Here is a 17,712-nt window from a genome sequence, read left to right on the forward strand (position 1 = left end):
TAAATCTAATGAACAAAGAGCCTGATATCCTACTATTTAAATGCTTTTCTTTGGAATTGTAAAAAATTTCATAGACAACATAATTAAACTTAGGTATATATGTTTTTCCTGCAGCAAACAAATACAGCTGATAATTCACCTGAAAAATCGAAACTGGATGATACACAAAAAGGTTAGATTTTTTTTCTGTCCTAAGACTTGAATGGTATATTTAAATGTTTACTTGAGATGCTTAATAATTTTTGTTTTTCATTTTCATGCTTGGAAGTTACTTCAAAACTCGAGCATTCTTTAGATTTACAAGAACCATCAGCAAAAATGCAGGTTCCTAAATTAAATGATACATCTAGGTAGGTGATTTTCAAAACTCATAAACCATGTAGATTGTTGTTAATGTGACTCATTAATTACAATTCGACTGTCTAGGTTTTTCCCCCTTTTTTGCATCTGGCTGTGCTCCACACAAGGAGAGAGCATTGTGTGCAGTTTTCTGCAGAATGATTTGAGCAGGGCTGGAAAGTTCTCTTGATCTATGCGTCTCTACCATTATAGTCCCAATGTTTTCTTTGGTGATGTAGTTTTCTGTAGCAGAACACTGAATACCCCTCGCCAGAAAACATGTATTACTTGGCATTATTTTATTGCCACTTTCCATGTAGGCCTCTGAAGAATGGGTCATACATGTGATTTTTTTTTACAGCTTTATTGAGATATAACTGAAATAAAATAAAGCGTACATATTTGAAGTGTACAATTTGATGTATACTTTAACATCAAATTTTTGACACACCGTTTTTTTTCTAACATCTTTATTGGAGTATATTTGCTTTACAATGGTGTGTTAGTTTCTGCTGTATAACAAGGTGAATCAGCTGTATGTATACATATATCCCCATATCTCCTCCCTCTTGTGTCTCCCTCCCACCCTCCCTATCCCACCCCTCTAGGTGGTCACAAAGCACCGAGCTGGTCTCCCTGTGCTGTGCGGCTGCTTCCCACTAGCTATCTATTTTACATTTGGTAGTGTATATATGTCCATGCCACTCTCTCACTTCATCCCAGCTTACCCTTCCCCCTCCCCGTGTCCTCAGGTCCATTCTCTACGTCTGCATCTTTATTCCTGTCTTGCCCCTAGGTTCATCAGATTCCATATATATGTGTTAGCATACAGTATTTGTTTTTCTCTTTCTGACTTACTTCACTCTGTATGACAGACTCTAGGTCCATCCACCTCAGTACAAATAACTCAATTTCATTTCTTTTTATGGCTGAGTAATATTCCATTGTATATATGTGCCACATCTTCTTTATCAATTCATCTGTTAATGGACACTTAGGTTGCTTCCAGGTCCTGGCTTTTGTAAATAGTGCTGCAGTGAACATTGTGGTACATGTCTCTTTTTGAATTATGGTTTTCTCGGGGTATATGCCCAGTAGTGGGATTGCTGGGTTGTATGGTAGTTCTATTTTTAGTTTTTTAAGGAACCTCCATACTGTTCTCCGTAGTGGCTGTATCAATTTACATCCCCACCAACAGTGCAAGAGGGTTCCCTTTTCTCCACACCCTCTCCAGCATTTATTGTTTGTAGATTTTTTGATGATGGCCATTCTGACCAGTGTGAGGTGATACCTCATTGAAGTTTCGATTTGCATTTCTCTAATGATTAGTGATGTTGAGCATCATGTGTTTGTTGGCAATCTGTATATCTTCTTTGGAGAAATGTCTGTTTAGGTCTTCTGCCCATTTTTGGATTGGGTTGTTTGTTTTTTTGATATTGAGCTGCATGAGCTGCTTGTAAATTTTGGAGATTAATCCTTTGTCAGTTGCTTCATTTGCAAATATTTTCTCCCATTCTAAGGGTTGTCTTCTCATCTTGTTTATGGTTTCTTTTGCTGTGCAAAAGCTTTTAAGTTTCATTAGGTCCCATTTGTTTATTTTTGGTTTTATTTCCATTTCTCTAGGAGATGGGTCAAAACGGATCTTGCTGTGATTTATGTCAAAGAGTGTTCTGCCTATGTTTTCCTCTAAGAGTTTTATAGTGTCTGGCCTTATATTTAGGTCTTTAATCCATTTTGAGTTTATTTTTGTGTATGGTGTTAGGAAGTGTTCTAATTTCATTCTTTTGCATGTAGCTGTCCAGTTTTCCCAGCACCACTTATTGAAGAGGCTGTCTTTTCTCCATTGTATACTCTTGCCTCCTTTATTAAAAATAAGGTGCCCATACGTGCGTGGGTTTATCTCTGGGCTTTCCATCTTGTTCCATTGATTTATATTTCTGTTCTTGTGACAGTACCATACTGTCTTGATTACTGTAGCTTTGTAGTATAGTCTGAAGTCAGGGAGCCTTATTCCTCCAGCTCCATTTTTCTTTCTCAAGATTGTTTTGGCTATTCAGGGTCTTTTGTGTTTCCATACAAGTTGTGAAATTTTTTGTTCTAGTTCTGTGAAAAATGCCATTGGTAGTTTGATAGGGATTGCATTGAATCTGTAGATTGCTTTGGGTAGTATAGTCATTTTCACAGTGTTGATTCTTCCAATCCAAGAACATGGTATAGCTCTCCATCTGTTTGTATCATCTTTGATTTCTTTCATCAGTGTCTTATAGTTTTCTGCATACAGGTCTTTTGTTTCCTTAGGTAGGTCTGTTCCTAGGTATTTTATTCTTTTTGTTGCAATGGTAAATGGGAGTGTTTCCTTAATTTCTCTTTCAGATTTTTCATCATTAGTGTACAGGAATGCAAGAGATTTCTGTGCATTAATTTTGTATCCTGCTACTTTACCAGATTCATTGATTAGCTCTAGTAGTTTTCTGGTGGCATCTTTAGGATTCTCTATGTATAGTATCATGTCATCTGCAAACAGTGACAGCTTTACTTCCTCTTTTCTGGTTTGGATTCCTTTCATTTCTTTTCCTTCTCTGATTGCTGTGGCTAAAACTTCCAAAACTGTGAATAATAGTGGTGAGAGTGGACAGCCTTGTCTTGTTCCTGATCTTAGAGGAAATGGTTTCAGTTTTTCACCATTGAGAACAATGTTGGCTGTGGGTTTTTCATATATGGCCTTTATTATCTTAAGGTAAGTTCCCTCTATGCCTACTAAATGGGTGTTGGATTTTGTCAAAAGCTTTTTCTGCATCTATTGAGATGATCATATGGTTTCTCTCCTTAATTTGTTAATATGGCTTATCACATTGATTGATTTGCATATTTTGGAGAATCCTTGTATTCCTGGGATAAACCCCATTTGATCATGGTGTATGATCCTTTTAATGTGCTGTTGGATTCTGTTTGCTAGTATTTTGTTGAAGATTTTTGCATCTATGACATACAGTTTTTGACATATGTCTACACCCAAGAACCATCACCACAATCAAGATAAGGACCATATCTGTCATCTCCAAGAATTTCTTCCTGACCCTTTGAAATCCCTCCCTCCTGTCTTTCTGCATTCCCACCCCTTGGCAATTACTGATCTGCTTTCTGTCACTATAGATGAGTTTGTAGTTTTAAAAATCTTATTTAAATGGAACCAAACAGTAAGTACTTTTTTCCTAGCTTCTTTCATTCAGTGTAATTATTTTGAGATTCATCGTGTATCAACAGTTCATTCTTTTATATTATTGAGTAGTATGGAGAATAGTGGATCCATTGTATGGATATACCACATTTTGTTTATCCATTCTCCTGCGATGGACATTTGAGTTTCCAGTTTTTTGTTGTTACAAGTAAAGCCCTCAGGATTCATGTGTAAGTCTTTGTATGGAGATGTGTTTTCTTTTCTCTTGGGTAAATATATAGGAAATGGGATAGCTGGATCATAATTGGTATATGTTTAACTTTTTTAAAAAGTGCCAAAATGTTTTCCACAGTCTTTGCAGCATTTTACATTCCCACCAGCAGTCTTTGAGGGTTCTATTTGATTTTTGTTTTCTTTTTGGCTGCAACATGCAGCATGTGGGATCTTAGTTCCCCAATGAGGGATCGAACCCACACCCCCCTGCATTGGAAGTGCAGAGTCTTAACCACTGGACTGCCAGGGAAGTCCCAATCTTTGAGGGTTCTAGTTGCTAGACATTCTTGTCAATAGGTTCAGTAATACAATTTCATTGATGGATGGACTGATGAATGAATGAACAGATCCAATACTGATGTGGGCTATTTCTTCATTCCTCTGCCAGAACTGCACAATCCCCCAAAGGGTCCTCAGTGTGTTATAATTTCCTTTATTTACTTCATTAATTTTTATATGTTATTGTGGCTCCACCTCCCCAATACCATTCTTCTTCTTTGAGTTACTAGATATCTTTCCTATTGTTTTTCTGTGTCAGCCTATATTGGTTTTGGACTTCAAGGGTTTACAATTTATATATGAACAGTGCTGTTTCTCCTTTTATGATGTTAGTTTAAAGCACTCTGTCACACTGTGAAATTTGTTCTTTCTTGACCTTAAAAAATGGGAGTTCTAAGCCAGGAATAGAGCCTACATTTCTGTCAGGCCATGAGCCAGGAAATAAAAAGTAATGTTTTTATACCATCGCTATGGCTAGCCATTCATTGTTCAAGGATCTCTTTCAACTAGAAGAGGGTAGAAACCTGCCCTACCCCTACACTTCCTTCCCATCACACTTTTTTGTCCAGGCATCCAGTGTCTCATTCTTTAAGATCCTTGGAGCAATCCAGGTTTCTTCCGACTTCACCTCTTCCTCTCACATCTGCCCCAGAAGGAGTCGGGCGCTGGCAGGGGCTTCCAGCATGGTTTGGAAGTGTGCTGCTGTAAGGCAACCCTGCCAGGGCCGTGCCTTCCCAGCAACCTGCTGCCACTCTCTGTGCCTGTCTGATCCTCCGTTCAGCAGTGCGAGAATTCTTCAGCCCCACTGAGATCTGAGAATCCTTTTTCTCGTTCTGAGAGGCATGGAACTTTGTTGCTGTTACTCCTAGAAGTCCAGATGCGGCTTTGGGAAAGGGCTGCGTGCTTGGTCCTACGGAATATTTCCACATAGAGCAGAAGGGTAGATCTTGGACTTACGGAGGGTACATAATTCCCCTAGAGCATCTAACAATAACACCACAGACTCTGAGTTAAAGGTTCCTGACTGGAGTAATCTGTTCATCTCCGGGTCTCTGTTTTTTTGTTCTGCAAATGAGTACTTCAGTTAAAAGGGACGTTCAGATGCCATTATTGCAAAGAAATCTTGGGTACTGCTCAGAGCTTTTTAGCTCTTTCATGTTGGAATAAAACAACACCTGCAACTGCTTTTAAATTCAGACTGAAACCGCAGAATGCATTTCGGGACTCAGTAGAGCATAGGTTCTTCTGTCTCAGCACAGAAAGAATTCAGCAAGAGGCAGAGTGACAGGTAAAGAAAGAGTTTATTAGTGTAGGAGGCTTGTGAGGGGTACAAGAGGTACAAGCAAGAGGGCTCTGCCCCTAGCACTTAATGGGTTACATTTTTATAAACAAAGGAAAAGTGGGGAGGGGGGAGAAATCCTAGCACTTAATGGGTTACATTTTTATAATCAAAGGAATAGTGGGGAGGGGGGAGAAACCCACTTTCTTCCTCATTCTTGAGTAGACATCAAGCTTCCCTCATCACCTCCTCCTCCATGTCGGGCAGGGAAGTTTTCTTGTCCCTAGTGGTCAAACCAGGACGGTCATGGCGCTATTCAAATCAGCAGAAGGATGACAATGTATGCTAAAATATGGTAAGTCATCTCAGGTTTCAGTATAATGAGGGTCTTCTACTTTGGAATGTCACCTTTCCCTTATATTTTTGTTTTTAGTATGTGCAGAGGACCATGTCCTAGGGATCATTAACTTACTGACCTCAACCAGCAGGACACAGACATCATTGACTTGATGTATATTTTTGTTGTTAGTTTCGTTGTTAAGCAAGCCTGCTTTGTTTCATGATTTTCCGATTGCTTTCTTGAGTGATCATTAACTTACAGTGGTCTCCCAAAGCTCCCTGAAGTTCCCTGTCTATCTATAATCCCCTAGTGGGATTTTTTTTTTTTTCCCTAGTGGGATTTTTAACTAGCTATTTGATTATCCCAATCAAGACTATATCCCAATCAAGACTGTATCCCAATCAAGACTATACACACACAAACTACCAATGTAAGACTAACTTTTAAAAAATTGTGATAAAATAGGCATAATGTAAAATTTACCATCTTAACCATTTTCAAGTGTACCGTTCAGTGGCATTAAGTACCTTCACGTTGTTGTACAGCCATCACCATCATCCGTCTCCTGAGCTTTTTCATCTTCATCTTTCTGAAACTCGGTTCCCATTAAACAACTCCCCTTTAACAAAATTGAAGGATATAAGATTAACGTAAAAAAATCAAGTTTCTTTCTATATGGTAGCAAATAGAAAGACTTGTCTTTTGGTTTTTTGATAATAGCAAACTATGTATCTGATAAGGGGTAAATATCCAAAGTATAATATAAAAGGAACTCCTACAATTCAATAGCAAAAAAAAAAAAAACCACCTGATTAAATAAAATGGGGAAAGAACTTGAATAGACATTTCTCCAAAGAAGATATACAAATGGCCAATAAGTATATGAAAAGATGCTCACCATCACTAATCATCAAGAAAAGCTTGCCTTTTTAGCACCCAGTTGATTCTAAGGCAGAGCCAGGCAGGAAACGCTGCTCTGTAGCATTGTCAACTCACTGCTTACTTGCTCATGTTACCCTGCCAGCCTCTTCTTTGTATGCCTGACAGAGAAGGGCTCAACAAAGGTTTGTTTTGTGTTAAATAGCAGTTGTTGGCAGGCAGAAGATGTATGGAAATGGATTGCAAGATAAAAAGTTTGTCTCAGAATGGGGTACTTCCCATGAGTTGGGCTCACAATCAAAGGACGTGTGAAGGGGAAAAAAAGTGCTGTGAAGTTGGGAAAGGAGATGTTGGTGAAACAGTTCCATTAATTCAATGTATTTTGCTTTTAGGGAAGATTCTGCTTTTGAGGGTGACAGAAAGCAAGAAACAAGGATGTCGGTAATGGAATCACTTTCATTGTTTTGGGGCAATCCTTCCCATGTTTTAGTTATTTGCATACCATCTTCAAACTTTACCATTGCTCTGCTCTCTGTTTCTCAGTTAAATTTATCTTAAGCTTGTTTTATTTATTTACTTATTTTTTCTTTCCTCACTTTTATTTTTATTTTTTTAATAGATCTTTATTGGAGTATAATTGCTTCACAATACTGTGTTAGTTTCTGTTGTACACCAAAGTGAATCACCCATATGCATAAAGCATTTCACTTTGAAATGGAAAGTCAGCATTAGTTGTAACAAATAGTTGGTAAGCCCCCAAGTAAGTATGATGGAGAATAACAAAGTTATATCGAATTGTACTTTTCCTTGTATTAGGCCTTGAGCCAAAAGTCTGTTCTTGCTTTGTTAAAAAAAAAAAAAGATTATGAAGAAGAAGAGAAATATTAAAGACCTACTAGCTGCTGAGATTTACTCTGAATAGAATAAGAAGTGTTAATGAATTGAAAAGAAATTTTTGGCTCTGAGTCAGTGATGTGGTTTTGTTCCTGTGTGCGCCCGTTTCCATCTCTCCATTGTTGTTCTTGCTTTGGGAAGCAGAGTGCTTTAAGTCTATTGTCAGTACATTAAAAAAAAAAAAATCTCTGTATGAACAGTAAATGAAATTTTTTTTTCTAAAATAAGAGATCATGGGCTTCAAACAAACAAGTTAAGGCTCTTTCTGACTTTCTTTTAGCGGTGGTTCTCAGTCCTATGGGTTAGTGTTTTGAAGTTAGTGTTGGCCCAATAATCAGGTGCATCAGCTTTTGGAAAGTTACCTACCATCTCTACAGCTAACAAGTATTTGATTTGAGAGGATTGTGTCATCTTTTACTACAGCAGCTTGGTGGAGAACTGACTAATGAAATAATCATCCTCTTTTTCTCCCTTCTCCTTACTTCTGTGCCCTTTTATTATGTAAGAAAGCCCAGTCTTCTAGAAGAAGGAGTTACTTCTCTGTTATCTAACTTCATAGTCATATGTTTAATTGCACATAAATGGTACTAACGTCCTTTTAATAGTTCTCATTTATCACCTGTGTTTGTAAAAGGTTAATTATAGGAAACACCTCTTCTCGGAGAGTAATGAAGATTCAAATACTAGTGCCAGTGAACTGTCTTGGACCAGTAACCAAAAAAGGAAATCCCTAAAGTCATATCCTAGTAGAAAAAAGATAAAAACCAGAAGTAACATAAGAAGTAAGTTTGGTGTGTGTTTTCTTTCCAGTCACTTTTCAAATAAATTATCAGGTATTAATTTTTCAATACGTGATGGAAGCAGCGGGTACCAAAGAGATATATGATCATGTGGTCCTCCTTCCCTGGTAGACTGGAAAGGGAAAATGTACATATGTAAAACAGTATGAAAGAATATGGAATTGACCAATAATTGTTAAATTTGAGACGTAGATAAATGGAGTAAGGAGTTCAGATAAGAGGAATCTGACGTAAGCTGAAATCATCAGGGAAAGCTTCAAGGAAGAGCTGGGTGGGACCTCAGCTAATGCTTGGGAGAAGAATAGGACTTGAAGAGGTGTGGAGAAGGGGAAGCATTCTAATTAGGTAAAACAAGAAAGATGTGAGAACAGCATTCAGGAACAGGATCTGGAGCAGAGAATTCATGCTGGGTAGTGAGGAACAAAGTTAAATAATTAGATCATAAGAGCTAGACATTTCAGCAAGCTGTGGGAAGTGGGAATTGCTTCTAGTGTGTATTTTGGTATTTCTGATAAGTAAACTTACCCATTGTACTCATATTCCCTTTCATTCTAGCCTTGCCACTTTTCCCTCTCAGCGGTGGCAGTGACCTTGAGAAAGACCAAGTAAGTAAATTTTGTCTGGCCTGCCCTGTGCCCTTATGGTGTAAGCTTGAAACAAATTGATCTCTTTAAACCACCTTTATTTCTCAAAAAACTCCTTTCTGAAATATGAGAATAATAAACCAGTGGTTTACTAGTATGTAAACCACTTTCAATAGAAACTTCAAGGACTTCTAAACATTTTATATGAATCTTGGGTAAAAATTTAGGATCTTTTTTCATTGGTTGCAAATTTGTTGCAAGATGTTTATTATGAACTAAGCTTGAAATCTGGGCTCTTCTGATTTCCTGCAAATGTATGCTTTTTTGAATTTATATTTTAAAATAAATTTCTTGGTTTAATTCTTCCGTTAGTTCTCAGTTTGTTGACATGTTACTCCCAAAGATTTTAATGATTTAAACATTTAAGTCTTTATTTTGCAAGCAGTTGAAATGCCTTCAGCCATTTCAAATATTGAATAAGCCCTGAAAGTTTCTTAATTCCTCTCAGCTATCCTTGTGTTATATCAAAGTAGTTAAGAACATGGACACGAGTGTCCTCCGGGCCAATTCAGAGCTTAATTTATCATGCTTTTAGCTGAATTACCTCTCTAAGCAGTTGGCTTTTGTTCTTTGTCAAATGAAATTAGATAGATAGTATATGTAGTATAGTGTGTATATATATACTGTATATATGATATTTTATATAAAATATGTAACATAATATATATAATCATGTATATATGATATGCATTATATATAATTGTGCACATATATTTTATATGTACAAACTATACACTTGTATATAAAAATACATGTATGTACATATTACACACATGTAATACATATATTATATACATATCTAATATATGTACATATATAATACATATATGTACATATATTTTATATAGGTGTATCTACACACACACACACACACACACACACACACACAAACACACACACTGCAGAATATAGTGCGAAGTGTTTAAGAGTTTTCTAAGGGCAGCTGCTGGCATTCTGAGGGCGTCAGCAGTACCCCGCTTGCCTGTACAGAAATAGAATGTTGTTAGTGCTCTAATAGTAGCTCGTCATCTGCCCTCCCTGCCCGACCTGCCTTCTGCCATCAGCCTGGGGGCGCGGGGTGCTGCCCTCTGTGAGGCTAAAGGACACTCATGTTCTGAGGTGACAGAGAGAGTTGATAGCTCAAACCTGTGAGCCAGAGCAAGTACCTAAATATTTGTTGAATAGTTCAGCCTGAGATAAGGAGTTATCAGTTAGAAATAGGCCAAAAGAACAGTTTTTAGCAATATACAGCTTTTTTTAAAAAAATAGATACCAAAGAAGAAAGAGAAAAGCTTTGAGAAGCCATAAATTTAAGGTGTGCAACTGACAAGAAGTCTATGCTGATTTTCAGTGAGGGCATTGCTGACTTTATGCAGACATTGGTATCTAGAACTCACTTCTCTGTGCTGGAGTTTAAGAGAATAACTTAGAAGCAGGGGTTGGCAAACCTTTTCTGTGAAGGGCCAGGTACTAAATATTTTAGTCTTTTCGGGCATATGGTTTCTGTGGTAGCCATTCAACTCTGCCATTGTAGCGTGAAGGCAGCCATGGACAGTTCTCAGATGAGTGGATGTGTTGTGTTCCAGTAAAACTTATATTTCCAAGAACTTTATTTACAGTGAGCTGTAGTTTGCTGGCTCCTGAATTAGAGCAGTGATTCTCAGACTTTAGTGACCAGGATGGCCAGGATGGCTTGCGGAAATGCAGATTGCTGGGTCCTGTCTGCAGAGTTTCTGATTGAGTACATTGTCATTGGGGCTTGAGAATTTGCTTTTCTGTCAAGTTCTAGGTGTTGCCGAGCCTGTGGTTTGGGACCACACTTTGAGAACTTTGACTTAGAGCCATCAATTGATGCCTGACCGAATGTGCTTCCAACCCTGCGACCTTATGGTCTTACTGTTCTTTTCAAATGGAGCATATCCAATACTTAATCATTTAAAAAGGATGTTGGAAGTGTCTTGGAATGTTTTGATAACATTCCCAACCACTCAAAACAAGTTAACACTTTATAAAAAATACTCTATTTTAGGCTAAAACTCTAACACCATTACAGAAAGATACCTCCGGGCAAAATAATGTCACACCTCCAAAAATTTCTGGAATGGAATTTCAGAGTAGTTCAGCCTTTTTAACTCCTGAAGATTCTGCCCAGAAGATAGGTATGTGATTTTCTGTCAATCTACATAGAAAAAATTATATTTTGGGAAAGGTAGTTTGAAAAAGCAAAATGTATTTCTTTTAATATCTGTTGAAGAAAGTGTGAAAGTATGATTGATCTTCTCTTTTATGCCCTCATTAACAAAAGACAGGGGACATTGTTTGAATTCTGTTTTAACGTTTGAGATCAGCTTGTGCATAAGAATTGCTGGTATTCTTCCTCTTTAAAAATAGCAGGAAGCTCAAATGATGATTTATTGCAGGGGTTGGTAAACTTTTTCTGTAGAGGACCAGAGTAATTACTTTTTGCTTTTTGGCCCCTAGAGTTTCTGTTGCATCTATTCAGCTCTGCCTTTGTAGCTCCAAATGAGCCACAGACAAGATGTAAACCAATGGGCATGGCTGTGTTTCCATAAAACTTTATTTATAAAACCAGGTGGCAGACTGGATTTGGCCTGAGGGGCCAGAGTGTGCCACCCCTTGACCTGTAAGGTTTATCTCAGCCCCCACTGTATTTTATTAAAACAATTCACATCTTTTAAATTGGTAAGAGTAGGGATTTTGTTTTCTTCACCTCTGTCATTTTAGAGCATAGCACATTGGCAGGCACATAATGGCATTAGCAAGCACACGACTGCTAGCCTCTTAGTTTGGCTGCCACTGGAAGAAAAGAAGTAGGGAAACGAAAATAGGAGAGAGGGAAATATAGCAGGAGAGAGGGAAAAATATAGTGGGAGAGAGGGAAATACAGCGGGAGAGAGGGAAATATAGCGGGAGAGAGGAAGAGGAATAAGGGAATGCATCTAAGAGAGGAAAGAGAAGGACCACATTGAGGTGGTAGAATCCTTGCTGTGTATTTGGGGCCAGATGGGCAGCTACTAAAGGTGCTGACCTAGTAGGTAACTGGCTATTCATTTTATCTACAGACCTGTAACCCCTAATACCCATGCATGCCCTGCAAGATACAAAGTGGTTTTTGGTTTGGGTTTCGGGTTCTTTTTTTTTTTTAGAACTGTGTCCCTTTTGCAGGGGGTGGGGCAGGGGATGTTGAAATTTAATTTATAGACTGATAGTGAAATGTTAGTGCCTCAATTGCCTCTCAGTGTGTTTATTCCCTTAAAAGTATTCATTCTCTCTAATACTCAGAACTTCAAAGTCCCCACCCACTGAGCGATCTCTCTTCCTTGGAGCCCTCAGATGTTGAAGAAAATGTATCTGAGGTATTGTACTATTTAATTGTTGGTTATTCATCTGGTTTTCCAGAATTAATATTATATTGCTTAATGTACTAGCTTATTCCTTCTTAAGGGATAATGTAGCACCATGTGTTTCTTATTTTGACACGAATACATGTATTTGTGGCCTTTTTTTTTTTTTTTTAAGACTGTGACCCAAGAGTCATTGATGAAAAGTACTAGCTTCAAGCATAAACTGCAAAACTTGGAAGACAGAGGTGAGAGAATTCTAAACTTTTTTTTGCAGAATAAAGCAAAAGTAGTCTGATTTTGGCAGACTGGGCTGTTATTCAACTTGAGGCAGATACAGTCACTATACAGAGTGACAGTTGCCAGGCCTTGGAGAGGGCAGTGTTATCTGCTTACCAGCTCCAAGTGTGCCTGAAGGTCAAGGGGAGGAGCAGAGGTTGTCACTCAGGAACAAGCACGTCTGTGTCAAGAAGCATATGGCCTGGGACCTAGGTCCCATCAACCAGCATGCTTCCTCTCCCACCCCACGGAAGGCAGTCCCCTACTATTATAGTGTTGTCGCTTTCTCCCTTTAGATCTGTTAGTATTTGCTTAAAATGTTTAGGTGCTGTGATATTGGGTGCATATATATTTACAATTGTTACGTTCTCTTGATGGAGTGACCCCTTTATCATTATGTAATGAACTTCTTTGTCTCTTGTTAAATATTTTGACTTTAAAGTCTGTTTTGACTGATATAAGCATAGCTATTCCTGCTTTCTTTTGATTTCAACTTGCATGGAATATCTTTTTCCATTCTTTCACTTTGAGCCTATGTGCGTCCTTATAGCTGAGTCGAGTCTCCAGTAGGCAGCATATAGTTGGGTCATATTTTATCCATTTAGCCACTCTGTGCCATTTGATTGGAGAATTTAATCCATTTACATTTCTTTTCTTTTTTTTTAAATTAATTTTTATTGGAGTATGGTTGCTTTATAATGTTGTGTTAGCTTCCACTCTCCATTTACATTTAAAGTAATCATTGATTTGTAAGGACTTACTAATGCCTTTGTATTATTTGTTTTCTGGCTGTTTTGTAGTTTCTTAATTTCTTCCTCTCTTGCTGTTTTCTTTTGTGGTTGATGATTTTCTATAGTGGTATGCCTTGATTCCCTTTTCTTTATTTTTTATGTATCTACTATAGATTTCTGCTTTGTGGTTACCATGAGGCTTACATAAAACATTTTCGAGATATAGTTTAAGCTGATCACTTCTATTGCATACAAAACTCTACCGTTTTTCTCTCCCCACCCACATTTTATGTTTTAGATGTTATAATTTATCTTTTTGTATTGTATATCTATTAGAAATTATAGCTATAATTATTTTAAATATTTTCACCCTTTGACCTTTATTCTAGAGTTCATTAACACACCACTGTATTATAATATTACAGTATTCCAAATTTGAATATATACTTTACCAGTGTGTTTTATATTTTTTAATATATTTTCATGTTACTAATTAACATTTTTTCATTTCTTTTGACAAACTGCTTTCCACACTATTTGTAAGGCAGATCTAGTGGTGATGACTCCCTAAGCTTTTATTTTTCTGGGAAAGTTTTAATCTTTCCTTCATTTATGAAGGACAGCTTTGCCAGGTAAAGTATTGTTGGTTGGCAGTTTTTTCTTTCAGCACTTTACATGTATACATTATCCCACTCTTTTTTGGCCTGTAAGGTTTCTGCAGAGAAATCTGCTAATAGTGTTACGGGTGTCCCCTTGTATGTGAGAAATCTTTTTCTTTTGCTCCTTTTAAAATTCTCTGTGTGTTTGATTTTACACAGTTTTGTTATAATGTGTCTTGCAAAAGATCTTTGTGGGTGAATCTTTTGGGGGTTTGAGAGCTTCATGAACTTGGATGTCCAAATTTCTCCCCAGATTTTGGAAGTTTTCAGCCATTATTATTATTTTTTTAATTAATTAATTAATTAATTAATTTTTGGCTGCGATGGGTCTTTGTTGCTGTGCGTGGGCTTTCTCTAGCTGCAGTGAGCGGGGGCTACTCTTCGTTGAGGTGCGCCGGCTTCTCATTGCAGTGGCTTCTCTTGTTGCAGAGCATGGGCCCTAGGCACAAAGGCTCAGTAGCTGTGGTTCGCGGGCTCTAGAGCGCAGGCTCAGTAGTTGTGGCGCACAGGCTTAGTTGCTCCACGGCATGTGGGATCTTCCCGGACCAGGGCTCGAACCCGTGTCCCCCTGCATTGGCAGGCAGTTTCTTAACCACTGTGCCATGAGGGAAGTCCCTATTATTTTTTTTTTAATTTTTAATTTTATATTGGAGTATAGCTGATTAACAATGTTGTGATAATTTCAGGTGCACAGCAAAGCAAGTCAGCCATACGTATACATGCATCCATTCTCTCCCATCAGCCATTATTTTTTAAAATAGCTTTCTGCCCCTTTTCCCTCTTTTATCCTTCTGGGACTCCAATAATGTGTAGATTGTTTCCATTTTTTTAAATTGGGATATCATTGACATGTAGCATAGTAATTTCAGGTAGCATATTAATTTCAGGTGTATAACATAATGATTTGATTTTTGTACATATTGTAAAATGCTCACAACAATAAGTTGAGTTAACATCTATCCCCACAGGTAATTACATTTTTTTTCTTGTGATGATAGCTTTTAAGATCTACTCTCTCAGAAACTTTCAAATACACAATAAAGTATTAACTATAGTCGCCATCCTGTCTGTACATTACATCCCCAGGACTTATTTTGTAATTGGAAGTTTGTACCTTTTCACCCCCTCACCCACCTCCGGCAACCACCAATCTGTTCTCTGTACCTATGAGTTTGGTTTTGTTTTTTGTTTTCCTTTTCAATTCCACATGTAAGTGAGGTCATAAAATATTTGTCTTTCTGTCTGACTTATTTCACTTAGCATTTTGCCCTCAAGGTCCATCCTTGTTGACACAAATGGCAAGATTTTATTCTTTTTTATGACTGAATAATATCCTGTTGTATATGTATACCACGTTTTCTTTATTCATCCATCATTGGACACTTATATTGCTTCCATGTCTTGGCTACTATAAATAATACTGCAGTGAACATGGTGGGTACATATATATTTTCAAGTTAGTGTTTTCATTTTCTTCTGTTAAATACAAAGAAGTGGAATTGCTAGATTATATGGTTGTTTCAATTTTAATTTTTGGAAGAACCTCCATACTGTTTTCCATAGTAGCTGCACCAATTTACATTCCAACTAACCGTGCACAAGGATTCTCTGTTCTCCACATTTTCACCAACACTTGTTATCACTTGTCTTTTTGATAATAGGAATTCTAATAGGTGTGAGTTTATCTCATTGTGGTTTTGGTTTGCTCCAATCATCGGTGATGTTGAGCATCTTTTCATGTACCTGTTGGCTGTCTGTATGTCTTTGGGAAAATGTCTATTCAGATTCTCTACTCTCAGTTTAATCGATTATTTGTTTTTTTGGCTATTGAATTATGTGAGTTCTTTATATATTTTGGATATTAACCCCTTGTCAGATGTACAATTTGCAAATATTTTCTTCCCTTTTGTAGTTTGATTTTTCATTTTGTTGATGGTTTTCTTTTCTGTACAGAAGCTTTTTAGTTTGATGTAGCCCCACTTGTTTATTTTCGTTTTTGTTGCCTTTGCTTTTGGCATCAAATCCAAAAAAATGATCATCAAGATGGGATGTCAGGGAACTTACAGCCTGTATTTTCTTCTAGGAATTTTATGATTTCAAGTCTTACATATAAGTCTTTAATCGATTTTGAGTTAACTTTTGTGTATGGTGTAAGATTGTGGTCCAGTTTCATTCTTTTACATGTGCCTGTCATGTTTTCCTAACACCATCTATTGAAGAGACTTTTTTTTTTCCATTGTATACTCTTTGCTTCTTTGTTGTAAATTAATTTGATTGTATATGCCTGGGTTTATTTCTTGGCTCTCTATTCTGTTCCATTGATTTATGGGTCTCTTTTTTATGCCAGTACCCTACTGTTTTATTACATCTTTGTAATGTAGTTTGACATCAGGAAACATGATGCCTCCAGCTTTGTTCTTCTTTCTCAAGATTGCTGTGGCTATTCGAGGTCTTTTGTTGTTCCATACAAATTTCAGGATTGTTTGTTCTGTTTCTGTGAATTGTTTCTATTAATGGTATAGTTTGTTTGTATTAGTGCTATCACATAGTTCATATAGGCTTTTTCCTTTGTTCTCCTCTGACTGGATAATTTGGGTAAATGATCTGTCTTTGACATAGATTCTTCTTCTTCTGGATCAGGTCTGCTGTTGATATTCTCTATTATTGCATTTTTCATTTCACTTTTGTATTCTTTCGCTCCAGAGTTTCTGTTTGGTTCTTTTTTTATTATTTCTATTTCTCTATTAAATTTTTCATTTTGTTTGCTTATTGTTTGCCTGATTTTATTGAATTGTCTTTGTGTGTTCTTGTAGCTAACTGAGCTTCCTGAAAGCAACTACTTTGCAGTCTTTATTAGGCAAATTGCAGAGCTCCATTTTCTGTGGCGGTCCGTGACTATATCATTATTGTGGTTTTTTGGAGGTGTCACGTTTCCTTGAGTTCTCACGTTCCTTGAAGTTTTGCGTTGCTGTCTTCATATTTGAAGAAGCAGTCACCTCCTTTAGTCTTTGCTGACTGGCTTCAGGAGAGAAATACCTTTTGTCTACTAGGGATTCTGAAGCTGTCTCAGACCTTTCCTATGGCTGTGCCTGCTCCACACTTTTCTCTCTCTGGGGGACCTCTGCAGATTGCGCTTTCTCTGGAATCTGCACGGCCAGGCCAGGTGCTCACAGCCTCCTACTGCTTTCCCTAGGGCAGTGGTGGGTGCTCGAGCTTGTGTGCTTAATCCCCATCCTGCTGAATAGGGCTGGCTGTCTACAAACTCTCACAGTCATTGCCCCTGGGGGTGTGTGTGCAAAGTGAGCCAGCCACAGGGTGGGGCTGTGTATGGGTGAGGCATGTGGATTGGTTGCGCTGTCCATGGTCCAGTTGCAGGGGGATCCGTAGGTGAGGCCTCCCCAACAGCTCATGAGTAGGCTTTCCTAATGGAGTCCCTGAAACAGTTAGTAGGATCTGCATCCCTTTGATGCTCCCTGAGAACCCTGGATTCTGTTCTCCCACCCCCGAGCCACGTAGTGTACCTCAGTATTCTGGATGGGGCAAGCAAGAAACGGTCTTGTTTGGCAGGGTCCCTCACAGCTGGGGAAACTGAGCGCTCCCTCAAACCCTCTCACCTTCCCCAGTGGAGAGATCATGAGCTAAGAGGGTCTCTCTTGGCCCTGAGCTGTGCTGCCTTTGAGCAAGTGGTGATGTGGCTCAAGCAAAAGTGTCCTTGTTACCCTCTTCGATGCATCCCATCTTGAATTTTTTTCTTCCTCAGACAATGTGCTAGATCT

General features: G+C 37.9%; 1 protein-coding gene across 1 annotated transcript in view; it reads left to right on the forward strand.

Moving 5' to 3' along the window:
* SYCP2L (synaptonemal complex protein 2 like) overlaps positions 1–17,712 on the forward strand; it is a 68,076-nt gene that overhangs the window by 34,069 nt on the left and 16,295 nt on the right. The window contains exons 18-24 of the mRNA XM_036870068.1: positions 5,086–5,098; positions 7,384–7,397; positions 8,096–8,243; positions 8,817–8,866; positions 10,935–11,064; positions 12,209–12,282; positions 12,446–12,515. Of these exons, the coding sequence (XP_036725963.1) occupies positions 5,086–5,098; positions 7,384–7,397; positions 8,096–8,243; positions 8,817–8,866; positions 10,935–11,064; positions 12,209–12,282; positions 12,446–12,515 (499 nt within the window). The remainder of the gene's footprint in view (positions 1–5,085; positions 5,099–7,383; positions 7,398–8,095; positions 8,244–8,816; positions 8,867–10,934; positions 11,065–12,208; positions 12,283–12,445; positions 12,516–17,712) is intronic.

This window comes from Balaenoptera musculus, chromosome 11 (genome assembly GCF_009873245.2).
Source record: "Balaenoptera musculus isolate JJ_BM4_2016_0621 chromosome 11, mBalMus1.pri.v3, whole genome shotgun sequence".
Classification (NCBI taxonomy): domain Eukaryota; kingdom Metazoa; phylum Chordata; class Mammalia; order Artiodactyla; family Balaenopteridae; genus Balaenoptera; species Balaenoptera musculus.